General features: G+C 41.1%; 1 protein-coding gene across 1 annotated transcript in view; it reads right to left on the reverse strand.

Moving 5' to 3' along the window:
• LOC101274376 (inactive tyrosine-protein kinase transmembrane receptor ROR1) overlaps positions 1-12624 on the reverse strand; it is a 92334-nt gene extending 79710 nt beyond the window's left edge. Inside the window, exons 1-2 of the mRNA XM_004281614.4 lie at positions 12337-12624; positions 11650-11680 (exon numbers count right to left, since the gene is read on the reverse strand). Of these exons, the coding sequence (XP_004281662.2) occupies positions 11650-11680; positions 12337-12598 (293 nt within the window). The 5' untranslated portion in view covers positions 12599-12624. The remainder of the gene's footprint in view (positions 1-11649; positions 11681-12336) is intronic.
• Positions 12625-15955: the final 3331 nt, after the last annotated feature.

Consider the following 15955-nt stretch of genomic DNA (forward strand, 5'->3'; position numbering starts at 1 on the left):
ATACCGTCCAGAGGGACTCTAGCTGGAAAGAAGGCATAGCCTCTTTGCTAAAACAGCAGTGATGATGATGGTGACATCAGTCAATATTATGAAGCTTCTAATATGCGCCAGGTACAGTGCTACCTACGTTACACACATCATCTTATTATTTAACCTTTACAACAACTCTATGAGATACTTTTTTTAAAATCATGATCTTTCTACAGACTTATTCTGCAGGAGACCTGACAGGATTAAAGAAAAGAAATACAACTTAAATTCATTGCACTTTAATTATCTACCAGGCCCCATGCTGGGATTTTTCATGTGTCAGAAGATAGTGGAACAGTATAGTCAGTCAGTCAACAAATATTATCTCACTCATTGGAGGAATACTTACTGAGTTCTACTAGGTGTTAAGTACTCCATAGTCATAGTCTCATTACTGCCAATGATAATCCTATAGGATAGGTACTGTTATCGCCACCTTGTAGAAAAGGATGCTTACATCCTGTTTTTCTCCCCACCCCCCCCTTTTTTTTTTTAGTGACTATTTACTGAATGCTGGCTATGTTCTAGGACTGGGATAGACTGGTACATGAAGCAGCCAGTGCCCTGACCTCATGAAGCTTAGTCTGTAGACAAACAAATAAATAAAAAAGGAAAATGTTAGGTAGTGATAAAAACTCTGATATAAATGAAGCAGGGTTATATGATAGAAAATGCCGGGGGCTACTTCAGATTCAGGGGTCATTTCTGAGGAGGTGACATTTTAGATGAGCACTGAATGACGAGAAGGAGCGAGTCACGCCAAGATCTTGGAACAAAGCCTTCCAGGTAGAGAGAAGGGGTAACACAGAAATCCTAAGGCCTGCAGAACACACCTGGAGAGTCCAAGGAACAGAACCACAGCCAGCGTGGCTGGAGTTGAATGTCAGAGGTGGGAGGCCACAGAGGGAGGCAGGGAGCCTTACACATCAGGGCAAGAAGTTGGGAATCAATCCAAATGGGGAGTCCTGGGGGGTGAGGGGCCTAACAGGGCAGAAGTTATTTTTAAAAGCTACTCTGGTTTCTGTGATGAGAAATCGCCTGTAGGAGACAAGGGCGGAAGAAGGTTAAGCGGCCTTAGTACGAAATTCAAATGGGATATGAGAGTGGCGGAGAGGAGGGTGGCAGGGGAGATGGGGAAGAGGGGTTGGAGGGGTCAGAAGCACTTGCTGAGGCAGCGGAAGGCCCCAGCACACTGGCTAAGCAGTTGCAGGGAAAAGCTTGGTCTTTGTAGTTTCCACAGAGCTTGGACAAGAGCCTGGCATTTTGTGGGTGACTGATAACTATTTGTTGGACTGAACTGATGCTTAGTGTTTGCTGTATTGGATCTGTTTGCCTGTTAGAAGGCTCAAGATATATACCAGGAGACCTCAGGCAAACATGAGTGATACAGGATTGGTGCTCCCCAGGCCTCACTGGGGTCAACTAATAAATATAATGATCCCAAAAGATTAAAACTGAAGAAGTCGAATATGAACTAAGTCGAAATAAAGTCATTTTACTTTTTTGAGTCTTTTCAATAATACGGGGCTCAAAACATGTTCCCTGGAGAGCTGTTTTGGGGCAGAGAGGTGATGCATGTAAAAAAATCCCATCCGTTGCCTTACTGGGGGAAGAAATTCAACAAAGGGAAGCTGTCATCAAATGGAACATACCCTGGGGCCTCACTGGCCTCCTGAGACAGCACCCACCCTGTACTGTCTGTGACATCAATAAGATGCCCAGGTGAAGGCAGAAATATGGAATGACAGAGTAAGGACCTCCAAAACTCTGTTCCTCCATAAAAGCATCAATAGTGGCAAAAAAAATTGTGAAAATCAACATTTTCATAACTCTGGAAATTAGCCAAAGGCTTGTAATACTCTGAGGAGCATTTATTCAAGAAAAAACACTTAAATTTGGTAAGATCAGAGCCCTATGGAATTTTAACTTGCCCTATTCTCATCTCCCTCTTCTGAGTTCTGCAGTAGCCTTGAAAAGCAGCAGCTTCCCCCCAACAGCAGCTGTGAATGCCAGCAGCCTAGCGATCACTGGAGGAGGCAGACGGGTTGGAGCGCCTCAAAAGCCACATCTCCAGAGAACCGGCATGACTTGCCTTGTCCAGCAGCATTGTGGAAAAGCCCCATTCACAGGGCTTGATTATTTCTTTTGACTGGACTCAGAGCTTCTCGGTGGAAAAGCCCTAGCTCCAGGACATTTGCTGAAAAAAACTCATAGTTGTCTGGGGTAACAATACCAGTTGGGGAAAAGAAGAGCCTGGCCAAAAAGCTCAAAAGCTCAAAGGGAGGATCTAAGGAATGAGATGTTTATAGGCAGGCTTTGAAAACCTCTGACATACTCCTGGGGATGTAGAAGGATGCACTCATGTGAGGGGTTGTGTGCATGCCCAGGAAAGACCTGAGAAAGCCCTGGCTAACTTTGAGGCCATGCTCAAGAAGGAAATGAAAGCAAAGGCAGAATTATAAACTGCTGGAGTGCTAAGGGTAATCCCCCCAAACACATATGGGACCCCTCGGCAAAGGATGGGAGACATGGGTTTAAAGAAATCTCTGTCCAATTGTTAGCTGATCACTGAGCTAACTGAGCAGAGACTTCAGTAGCCACACATGATGGGGTAATATAGACTATTCAGAATTATTCCAGGAAAGTCACTAAACAAACAGGAACAACAACAACACACAGCAACATCAGAAGGGAGGTGATCTGATTTCTAGAGTTGCCACATTACATTATTTAAATGCCCAGCTTTCAACAAAAGGCAGTTCTTTGAAAAGATTGATAACATTGACAAACCTTTAGCTAGACTAGCTAGTTTCACCAAGAAAATAAAGAAAAAGAAAATACAAGTTACTAAAATTAGGTATGAAAGGAGCAAAAATCACAACAGAAATTTTAAAAAACATAAGAGAAACTATAAACAACTATATGCCAACAACTTAGATAATCTAGATGAAATGGACAAATTCCTAGAAAGACACAAACCACTAAAACTGACTCATAAAGAAATAGAAAACCTGAATAGACCTATAACAAGTAAAGAAGTCGAATCAGTAATTTTGAAACTTCCCACAAAGAAAAGTTCAGGCCCAAATGGTTTTACTGGTAAATTTTAACCAAACACTTAAGGAAGAATTTTCACAAACTCTTCCTCAAAAATAGAAGAGAATACTTCTCATTCTAAGAGGTCAGTATTATCCTGACATCAGAATTAGACAAAGACATCATACAAAAAGAAAACTACAGACCAATACCTTTTATAAACATAGATGCAAATATTCTCAAAAACATTACTAGCAAACTCAATCCAGCAACATATAAAAAGGAATTATACATCATGACTAACTGGAAATTATTCCAGGAATGTAAGCTTGGTTTAACATTAAAAATTAATCGATGTAGTACACCACACTAATATATAATAAAGGACAAAAAAATTGTGATCATCTCAATAGACACAGAAAAAGCATTTGACAAAATCCAACACCCTTTCATAATAAAAAATAGTCAACAAAATAGGAAAAGGACAGAACTTCCTCAGCCTCATAAAAGGTATCTACAAAAAACCCACTGCTAGCATCATGAAAGATTTTCCCTTAAGATCAGGGAAAAGACAATATCTGTTCTCACGAATTCTATTTAACATCGTACAGGAGGCTCTAGTCACAGCAATTAGACAAGAAAAAGAAATAAAAGGCATCTAGATTGAAAAGAAAGAACTAAAACAGTTTCTATTTGCAGATGACATGATCGTATGATAGAAAATACTAAGGAAGCTACACACACACACACACACACACACACACACACACACATATACACAGAGAGCTAATAAATGAGTTTAGTAAGGGTATAAGATATAAAATCGACTTACAAAAATCAGTTGTATCTTTACAGAGTAGCAATGAATAATCTGAAAACTAAATTAAGAAAACAATTCCATATACAATAGCAAGAAAAATAATAAAATATTTAGGAATAAATTTAACATAAAAGAGTAAAACTTGTACACTGAAATCTACAAAACATTATTGAAAGAAATTAAGTAGAAAGACACCTCATGTTCATGCACTGGAAGATTCAATATTCTTTAGATGACAATACTCTCCGAATTGATCTATAGAGTCAATGCTATCTGTATCAAAAACCCAGCTGGCCTCTTGGCAGAAATTAACAAGCTGTCCCTAAAATTCATATGGAAATGCAAAGGAACTCAGAATAGGGGAAAAAAATCTTCAAAAAGAAGAACAATTTTGGAGGATGTGATGGTCAGTTTTATGTGTCAACTTGGCAAGGTACAGTTCCCAGTTATTCAAACACTAGTCTAGGTGTTGCTGTGAAGGTACTTGGTAGATGTGATTAACATCTACAGACAGCTGACTAACTGTAGGAAATCATCCTCCATAAATGAGTGAGCTCGAGCCAATCAGTTGAAAGGCCTTTAGCACAGAAGTAAGGCTTCCTTGATGAAGAGGAAATTATATCTATAGATTGCAGCATGAGTACCTGGCGAGGAGAGTCTAGCCTGCTCCTCCTGACACCCTACCCTACCCTATGGATTTCAGACCTGGCTAGCAAGCCCACACAATCACAAGCCAACTCCTTGCAATAAATCTCTGGCTCTGTTTTTCCAGTAGAACACTGACTGAAAGAGAGGACTCACATTTCCTGATTTCAAAACCTACTACAAAACTGCAGTAATCAAGACTGTGTGGAACTGGCATAAAGAATATTGACATTGATCAATGGAGTAGAATTGAGAGTCCAGAAGTAAACACATACATTTATGGTCAGTTGGTTCTTAACAGGGTGCCAAGACAACTCAATAGGTAAAGAATTGTCTTTTCCACAAATGGTGTTGAGAAGACTGGATTTCCATGTGCAAAAGAATGAATCTGGATTCCTACCTCATACCATAGACAAAATTTAACTCAAAGTGAACCAAAAGCCTAAATATAAGAATAAAACTATAAAAGTAAGAAGAAAAGATAGGAATAAATCTTTGTGCTCTTGTATCAGGCAATGGTTTCTCAAAAGCACAAGCAACCAAATAAAAATAATAATAAATTGAACTTCATCAAAATTTAAAACTTTTCTGTTTCAAAGAACACTATTAAGAAAATGAAAAGACACCCACAGAGTGGGAGAAAATACTGGCAAGTCATATATCTGATAAGGGTACAGTATCCACAATATGTGAAGAACTCTTACAACTCAAGAATAAAAAGGCAAAAAACCCAATTTAAAAATGGGCAAAGACTCTGAACAGCCATTTCTCGAAAGAAGTCATACAAATGGCTAATGAGCATATAAAAAGATGATCAACATCATTAGGCATTACAAAAATGCAAATCAAAATCACAATGAAAAAAATAACAGCTGCACATCCACTAGGATGGTTATAATAATTAAAATAAATAGAAGGAACATAGGAGAAATTGGAACCTTCATACATTCTTTGTAGGAGTATAAAAGGGTACATAAAATGGTACAGCCCTTTAAAAAAGAGTTTTGTAGTTCTTCAGAAAGTTAAACATAGAAATACCATATGCCCCTGGAATTCCATTCCTAGATATACATTCAAGAGAACAGAAAACACACACCCCACAAAAACTTGTACATAAACATTGCAGCATTACTCAGAATAGGCAAAAAGTGGCAGTAACCCCAAAGTCCAGCAAGAGATGAATGGATAAACAAAACGTGGAATACAATGGAACATTATTCAGCCATAAAAAAGGATGGAGTACCGACACATGCTATAATGTGGATGAACTCTGGAACCAGTATGCTAGATAAAAGAAGCCAGACACAAAGGGACAAATATTGTATGATTCTACTTATATGAACTTTCTAGACCAGGTAAATTCATAGAGACAGAAAGCAGACTAGAGGTTACCAGGGACTGGGAGGAGATTCTTTATGAGATGGTGAAAATATCCTAAAATAAGATAGTAGTGAAGGTTACACCACACTGTGAATATATTAGAAACACTGAATTTTATAGTTTAAAATTGTGAATTTTATAGCATGTGAACTATATCTCAGTAAAATTGTTATTAAAAAAAACAGAAAAAGAAGAAGAAGGCCCCTGTCCCGGGCCCACATACCAGAAGTACATAGAAAATAAACTGAATAAGTGTAGAGTACACATGGGACTCTCTGGGATCTGGCACTAAGTGCTGGCACAGTGATCCAAGCCTTAAACATCCACTCCCGTGACCGACTAACACTGTTCTGGTCCTAGGGATCCCTTCTCTAACATCTCTTACCCTATGTCCTCGAAACAGAAGACAACCATGATTGTATACTGTGAAGGTTTGTGAGTTGTGCCACTGCCAGTGGAAGTGATGGACACTGCTTGGAGAGCAGGAAGGGTTGCGGTGGCAAAAGCACTTCAGGTCACCTTATCTTTGATAAAGGAGGCAAGAATATACAGTGGAGAAAAGACAGCCTCTTCAATAAGTGGTGCTGGGAAAACTGGACAGGTACATATAAAAGTATGAAATTAGAACACTCCCTAACACCATACACAAAAATGAACTCAAAATGGATTAAAGACCTAAATGTAAGGCCAGACACTATCAAACTCTTAGAGGAAAACATAGGCAGAATGCTCTATGACATAAATCACAGCAAGATCCTTTTTGACCCACCTCCTAGAGAAATGGAAATAAACCCAAAAATAAACAAATGGGACCTAATGAAACTTAAAAGCTTTTGCACAGCAAAGGAAACCATAAACAAGACCAAAAGACAACCCTCAGAATGGGAGAAAATATTTGCAAATGAAGCAACTGACAAAGGATTAATATCCAAAATTTACAAGCAGCTCATGCAGCTCAATAACAAAAAAACAAACAACCCAATCCAAAAATGGGCTGAAGACCTAAATAGACATTTCTCCACAGCAGATATGCAGATTGCCAACAAACACATGAAAGGATGCTCAACATCACTACTCATTAGAGAAATGCAAATCAAAACTACAATGAGATATCATCTCACACCGGTCAGAATGGCCATCATCAAAAAATCTAGAAACAATAAATTCTGGAGAGGGTGTGGAGAAAAGGGAACCCTCTTGCACTGTTGGTGGGAATGTAAATTGATACAGCCACTGTGGAGAACAGTATGGAGGTTCCTTAACAAACTACAAATAGAACTACCATATGATCCAGCAATCCCACTACTGGGCATATACCCTGAGAAAACCATAATTCAAAAAGAGTCATGTATCACAATGTTCATTGCAGCACTATTTACAATAGCCAGGACATGGAAGCAACCTAAGTGTCCATCATCGGATGAATGGATAAAGACGATGTGGCACATATATACAATGGAATATTATTCAACCATTAAAAGAAACGAAATTGAGTTATTTGTAGTGAGGTGGATGGACCTAGAATCTGTCATACAGAGTGAAGTAAGTCAGAAAGAGAAAAACAAATACCATATGCTAACACATATATATGGAATCTAAGAAAAAAAAAAGGTCATGAAGAAACTAGGGGCAAGACGGGAATAAAGACACAGATCTACTAGAGAATGGACTTGAGGATATGGGGAGGGGGAAGGGGGAAGGGTAAGCTGGGACAAAGTGAGAGAGTGGCATGGACATGTATACACTACCAAACATAAAATAGATAGCTAGTGGGAAGCAGCCGCATAGCACAGGGAGATCAGCTCGGTGCTTTGTGACCACCTAGAGGGGTGGGATAGGGAGGGTGGGAGGGAGGGGCATGCAAGAGGGGGGGGATATGGGGACATATGTATATGTATAACTGATACACTTTGTTATAAAGCAGAAACTAACACACCATTGTAAAGCAATTATACTCCAATAAAGATGTTAAAAAAAATAGTAGCTTAAACGAAAAAAAAAAGCACTTCAGTAAGAAAAAAGATAAATTAATCAACTTGTCAAATTCTTCTTCCCAGTCTGAATGCAATAGATTCTTGTACAACAAACTATCATTCCCAGTATAACCGAGCATCCATTTGCCTGTTTTGCTTTGTACTCCAATCAGCGCTTCTGAAAGTTCTCACACATGAGAGTATATTTGCAACAGTTTCACATGGCTAAGAAAAATTTTGTAATATTACATGTTATGAGTCAAATTGTGTGCCCTTAAATTCACATGTTGAAGTCATAATCCCCAACAGCTCAGAATGTGATCTTATTTGGAAACAGGGTAACTTGATTACAGAGGTAATCTGTTACCCCCGTAATCATGCTTAAAAGGGGTCATTGGGATGGGTCCGAATACAATATGACTGGTGTCCTTATGGAAAGAGGAAATTTGGAGACACACACAGGGAGAATGCCACGCGAGTATCAAAGCAGAAAATGCGGTGATGCACCTACAAGCCACAGAATGTCAAAAGAATACACACTGTGTGAAAATCTCGTTTAGAACAACATTAGGTATTCATTCTGCTGAAATGAAGGCAATAAAAATGTTTTAATGGAACGAATATATAACAATCTATGAATTACATATAATATCTCTGGCCCCCTTTACAGAATATCCAGGCATGAAGAAGAATGATTTACGTAGTCATTTTTGATAGCACCTGGCTTCCAGTCATATACAAACCATAATTTTGCATGTATTTTTAACTTTTGTCATTATGAAGGCATATGTGTCAATGTGGGAGGACAGAACATATTTCACTGAGCAGTTTGCTAGCTTGATTTACAACATTTAAATATGTACATGTGTGGTATGTGGGCCTCCACTTGTGCTCATGCCCCAGGTCCGATCATTGTTAGAGGTGGGCAGGACCCAGCAATGACAGAAGAAAGTTAGCCTGCAGCTATGAACAGAAGCCAAACCAACAGCTCTAACTTGCTCCTACTACAAACTAAAATGCCATCCTGGAAGCTTCATGTGAGGACCTGATGCAGTCCCTAGAGGGAGTGGTGAGTGCCTCACATACTTTGCCTTCCTGGGCCATAGTCCCCAGGGCCCTACAAGCCCATCCCAGTCCAGGGGTATATAGCCCTGTGGCCTCAGTGGGCACTCAGCTCTCACCAGGTTTCATACACCTAATATAGTTCACTGTTCCAAATGTCAGGGTGCGTCATGAACTTGCATTTGGTTTCCTTGCAGTAACTCTTGCGGTGCCGCCTTTAAGTAAACAGAGCAATCTTATAACTGCACTTCACTCCTGCATTGGGAAAGGACTGTGCAGTTTGACGAAAGGCTTTCAGAGCACTCCTCAATGCGGTGATACTCCCCATGGCTATTATGTTGTTACGTCCTGCCTGTCCCCTTGTAGGGAGGTTTGGCTGCTGGTTGAGGGCTATGAGGATACAGAAGGGAACTAGCATTCCATCTGGGAGTAAGCCTTAGGAAGAAAGGAACTCTTAGAGATAGGGTAAGTGGTGGCAGCTGAGAAAGGAGAAAAAAGCAGGATACATCGCCAGTTTCTAAGGGAATGAGAGAAAAGGGTATCAAAATGCCAAACTGAGGATAAAGATTGAGCTGCAGAAGGCCCTGCAGGATTTCCAACTTTGATTGTATTTTTTTTGCAGCTCCCTCCAAGAAAACATGGCAACTGTACATTTCATGCTATTGCCGATTAACATGATGGATAAATGGACAGCTAACATAAAACAGAGTTCCTGACATCAAAGGATACTTTTAGCTACGGTTGAGCATCCTTAAGGAACTTCAATACCCTTTCCATAGATAGCAGCTCAGAAAAGCAGAATGCTATCTTTGTATGAAATTAAAAACCATGGAAGATAGACTGGGTTCATCAGAAAGGTAGCAGCAAAGAAAGAATGAAAACTTCAAGTAAGGACATAAAAGGGTTTAAAAATAATTCTGATACTAAAAAAAGGAACTCTGATACAAATACAACAGGTGGAAAGTCAACAGCCCAGTGCTTAATAGCAAAGGCAGACTAGTGAACCACATTAATCAACCTAGGACACAGATTATCAACAACATTTGAAACTCAGATTAACAGGAACAAATAAGGTACCGGAGTGGGAAGCATTTTTACAGCCAGTAACAAAAGTTTTCATCTTTGCTTAAATAAGACTTCAAAAGGATTCCACATATCAACCAATAAGTGAGTTCACCAAAAAAAAAAAAAAAAAAGATTAACTTTAAGAAATGCAAGGCAGGGCTTCCCTGGTGGAACAGTGGTTAGGAGTCTGCCTGCCAAGGCAGGGGACACGGTTTCGAGCCCTGGTCCGGGAAGATCCCACATGCCGCGGAGCAACTGGGCCCTTGTGCCACGACTACTGAGCTTGCGCTCTAGAGCCCACGAGCCACAACTACTGAGCCCACGTGCCACAACTACTGAAGCCCGCGAAACTAGAGCCTGTGCTCCGCAACAAGAGAAGCCACCGTAATGAGAGGACTGTGCACCGCAACGAAGAGTAGCCCCCGCTCGCCGCGACTAAAAAGAAAGCCCGCGCACAGCAACGAAGACCCAACGCAGCCAAAAATAAATAAATAAATTTATTTTAAAAAAAGGAGAAAGAAATGCAAGGCACAGTGACCACACTTCTGATCTGTTTTAAGATGACTCAGCATTTTCTACCTGAGCAAGTAGAATGCAGTTAGCACTTGGGTGATTTTAAAGACTCTTTAACAGTTGCCTTTAATTGGCTGATGAAATAGCAGAACAGTGTGGCTGAAAGCCAATGTTTATTTTTACCCGTTACCTGTTTTATTAATGGGATTGTGGGCCACTGGGCCTCCAGGAACACACAAATATATTTAAATATCCCACACTGTAATTAAGAGGTGCAGAGAGGATTAGAGCAAATTAAGCGGCTGTTGTACTTGCCATTGGTTTAGTCAAGGCCAGGCATTTTGATGCTCTCATGGCAGAACCCGGCAAGTTTTACTTCAGAAATCTACAAAATATGGAATATATTTTCTTGCAGAGCAAGGGTTTTAATAAATGGGTCTCCCCCCCAAATAAAAATTATACATAAATAAAAATATCCCAAGTGAATGCTCCTACAATGAAAGAAGAGATTCCCTTAGCCAGAAAAGGAAAAATGTATCAACAATAGTGTCAGTTAAAGAAACTGAATCTTGAGACTCTATTAATAAGGGACTCAAAATGAATCAAACTTCCATGTAACTCTCATCCAGACACAGGGCTTTCTTCTCCTAGGTGAGTCAGAACTTCTGCCTGAGTTTTTTAAAGGGAATAAAAATAAAGTGATCACCCAACAGATGACCTGTTCAATAACTAAAGCATCAGAAATATTTGCAGAAACGGAGAACAGAGCCTTTTAAGCAAAGACTAGAGTATAGGTTCCTAAGCCAGCAGTGTTTCATTTTTTTTGTTTGATTTTACCAAACCCATTGTAACTAAATGTTAGCTTAATTTTAAAATAGTACATGTAAGTAGACTTTTTGCTTTGATTGCTCAGAATCAACATTACCATGCTTGAGATTACTGCCAGTGCTGGTCTCCTATGAATCTTCATATCAAAGAAAAAGCAAAATGGAATGAGGGCAGGGCAAAATGGAATGAAATCTGGAAACACAGTGTTTTGACCCAAGCAGAGGACAACATTGCCTTTGCCCTAGCAACTCTGGAGAAGCGCTTAAAAAAGACAAGAAAGAAGATCTAAGTACTTACGAGGACCCTGGACTTGCAGTGGGAGGGGGGCCTGAAGAAATGAAAGAAAAACAAAAGAAACAGTCAGTCTGGGTTATAGGAGGGTGAACATCAGGACAGTCAAACCATTACGGACTAAAGTTCTCAGCCACCCCGAGGTGATATTTATTTTTCTGGAATTTATTATTTTGCTCCAGCTCCCCCAACCACCTCTATGAAAAAACATACCAGTGAGACTGTGTCTATATCCCACAGTTCAGAGCCTGAAAAATGCTAAGACAAGGGCTAAAAAATGAGTCAGAGTAGGCATCCTCACGAGATGCAGTGAGTTTCAGTGGGAGGCTGAATGAGCATGCGGACGTTCATTGCAACAGCAGGCGGGGGTCTGTGATGGCAGCTGGACAGAAAAGGGGCCTGCGTGCTGGAAATCTTCCCAACTTCTCTGGACAGGGAACATTCTCGTTGAGAAGAATTCACTGATGCGGTGACTTAGAATTGGGGCTGAGGTCAGACCTATCTGGACCCTGCTGCTCTGCAGTTTACTGGCTGGGTGACCGTGATCATAGTACTTAACTGCTGGGCCTTGGTTTACTTATTTCTAAAATGGGTACAAGAGGACCAGCTTCTGTGTTGCTGGGCACACCCAGGACCTCCTCACCCCCGCGGAGGCTGAGGGCCAAAGGCCATCCCCAGTAGGAAGCCGCTTACCGAACTTGACAAACAAGACTCCAGTGGTAGAAACCACCTTCTTGCCATTCGTCGCCACGCACTGGAAGTAGCCCGTGTCTGTGGTGTCGAGGTTTCTAATCCGTAGCCGAGAGCCGTAGTTGGTTGCCCGAAAGGAGATCCTCCGGGGCTCCTGGACCACAGGTGCATCATTTTTGAACCAGCGGATAGTGGGAGGCGGATTCCCAGAGACTTTGCAGTGCAGTTCTGCCGTCTGCCCCAGGGACGTGGTGATGTTATTCATCGGTTCATCGAGGGCCAGGTAAGACTCTGTGCACAGGGAGAAGCAGGCAGGTGAGAGGGGCAGACTGCTGGAGAGTACCTCCAAGCAACCCAAACTCACTCTGTGTGCCCCAGACCACAGAGAGACTGAACAGGAGCGGCATGGTGGAGACAGACAAGGGATGGTTGAAATCATCCCTTTACCGAGACCCTGTGACTACTAAACAATCACCCACAGAGTCTGCTGCTTGGAAGGAAATTTGTTACTAACCATGGTATAAAACCCAAAGTTTTCAAATGACAATGTGGTCCCATGGATAAATTTCTCGGCCAAGACAAGATGAACTTTTGTGTTTCGGAGTATAAAAAAAAAAAATACATGCTTCTTGTTACAAACTCAAACAATACAGTGAAAAAGAAAAAGAAGTAAAATTTACATCATCCCGAAATGACATCCCTCTTAACATTCTGGCAAAGATCCTACCAGTTTGTCCACTTTTGATAAGAGAGAAAGTATGAAAAACTGGAAAGGTAGGAGCAATATATTTATATCCACATGGCCCAAGACTGGGAAGGATGCTGAAAATCTTCCTGTCAGTGATGATATAATAAGGGTTATGAAGGCCAGGCTGCTGGCAGACAAAGTGGTGAGAGGCAATGAAATTATTTCCATAATGTTACTCATGTCAACCGCAACACATTACAATATATTATTCTATGCATTCAATTTTTAATTGAGATATAATTTATATTCTATGAAATGTATCAGTCTTAATTGCACAGCCGCACGAGCCTTGACAAATGCATGTACCCATGTAACCGATGCCCCTATCAAGATATAGAACAACAGAACATCATCAGTATCCCAGAAAGTACCCCCAAGATCCTTAGTAGTGAATCCCTGCTCCACCCCCTCTACCTGGCAAAACTGTGAGAGGATTAAAATTAAATCAGATGAAAAGCAAAAAAAAAAAAAAAAATTAAAATTAAATCAGGCAAGGCATGGGAAGCATTTAAACTAGTATATGGCGAAAAGTAAGCACTCATATATATTAATCAGTGTTCTATTATTTTTATAATAATAACAACTTCTGTGCAATGCCTTTTACTCTGTCTCCTGTTATCCTCTAATAACCCCGTGAGGTAGGAAAGGCACAGGAAGTATCATGATGCCCAGCTGCAGGGGAGATGTCTCAGAGATTAGCTGACTTGCCCTGTGGTCACACAGTAAGATGTACATTGTGCCCAAAGCTTCTAGCACTAACGACTTTGTGTCCTCAGGCTCAGCCTAGCACCTAAACAAAGTTCAACTGAGCCAAGCTGGTTAGTACAGTAGTAAGAACAGATAGACTCTAAGTCCTGCCATATGCCAGGGGCTTTACTTTAGTATTTACCTGCCCTATAACCCCACAAGGGAAGAGGAATTGTCATCGCTGCTCAACAATGAGGAGACCTAGGATCAGAGAGGTTAAGTGACTTGCCCAAGGCCACACAGCTGAGCCAAGGGCTGGTTCAGCTCTCTCTGGCTCAAAAACCTAGCTCTTTCCACCCCATCCGATTGCTTTGGTAGCCTGAGTCACACTGAGGAGGGGAGACAGAATTCAAACTTCTTCCTTAAAGAAGAGCTGGGGTTTACACATATCCACACACCCACAGGGCTGTGATCTTCCCCTAACTCCAGCCAGGATTGTCTGGTTCATGGGTCTAACCTTTAGCTATGTGTTCTGGCTGGTGTTATGGTTTCCCTCCAGAAGCCAGGTACCTCACTGACCTGATATCCTCTGATAGGCCCTTCTCCTTGAGGCTACCTCCTGTTTCCTGTCCTTTCTGTAGCATGGGTCCAGCTTTGAGTTGGAGGTGAAACAGGAGGGAAGGGGGCAGGGCACAGCCTTTAAAAGAATGACATAGCCATAGGACATGACAAAAACTGGTTAGAAACAACTAGGTCCAAGATGGCAGAAGATTCGACTTCCAGTGGACCTAGAGCCTCATTATACGCTCGTTGTAATATATTACCATCTAAATGACACACCCACCAGTGCCATGACAGTTCTGAGGCTAACCGTAAAAGGCCAAAAAATGGGCGGTGGCCCAATTCCTGGAAATCCCTGCCCCTTCTCCGAAAATAGTTGGACTAATCCTCCCGCTCATTAGCATATAAAATTACCCAGCCCATAAAAACTAACCACCCCATGTATCGGGTCCTCTCACCTTCTGAGATGGCCCACACTCTGTCTGTGAAGTCTGTTTCTCTCTAAATAAATCCACTTCTCACCTATCACTTTGTCTCTCACTGAAGTCTTTCTGCGACAAGACATCAAGAACCTGAGCGTCATTAAGTCCTGGGACCAGGTGTGTGATCTCAATTAAAAGACTGTGTTTCAAGTCCTAACCTGGGTTTGGCAGGGTTCGAGTCCTGGTGTGTGGGTTCGAGTCCCAATTTGAGTTGCACGGTTTCAGAGAGGTCTCCACAGTGGCAAGAGGTGCCGTCACTCAGGTACTCCCACAGCCTGGCTCCCTCTCCCAGATTTCTACCTCCTTTAAATATCAAAGCCAGCCAACATCAACCACACTCCCCAGAGGCCAGGATGACAGTGTCTACCTGTGCATCTCAGGGGTTGACATGACTGTTGAGTTTTCGTCAAGAAAACAAAAGTCAATTCTACTTTATTTCTTTGGTTCTTCCCCCATAGGAAGTTGCTACTGAAATCCCAGCAAGCTTTTTGGCCAAGCCCTCATAGCGTAAAATATAAAAGGATGAGCTGGAACTTTAAACTGTTTCTTTTGCCTCCAAACCCCAGTTACTTTGCATGATACTACAATCACAGACACACAGTTCTTCAAATTTTTTCTTCTAGGAACATAAATTAGCCCAGAGACAGAGAGCTCTATAACTGGGTGGAGTATTTCAAGTATTCTCTGAAGGTGTACTCAAATTTCTTGAAAACAAATTAGTACGGGTTGATCCACCAGATGAAATCAACCCTCACAAACTCTGAAGCTAGAATGTCTGAATTCGCATCCTGGTTCTGCTACTTATCAGCTGTGTGACCTTGGGCAAGTTATTCAACCTCTCTGTGTCTCAAATTTTGTTACCTGTGAAATTAGTACAATAATTATATCTCCCTCATAGGGCTACTGTGAGGATTATATTAATTAATACATGGAAAGTACTTTGAATAGGGTCTGGCACGGAGCAAACAGCATGTGAAAGTTTCTGCTATTATATTAGCTATTTTTTTCTTTTCTTTTTCCTCACAAATAACTTATGCCTAAAAATAGGGAATGATTATCCATCGAACTGATTGGTTTCCTGGCCATGTCCAGTCCTGACTTTACAGAACAGATCCGAGGGATGAGGCCACCTGCCCAAGATCAC

Source organism: Orcinus orca, chromosome 1 (assembly GCF_937001465.1).
Source record: "Orcinus orca chromosome 1, mOrcOrc1.1, whole genome shotgun sequence".
Taxonomy (NCBI): Eukaryota; Metazoa; Chordata; class Mammalia; order Artiodactyla; family Delphinidae; genus Orcinus; species Orcinus orca.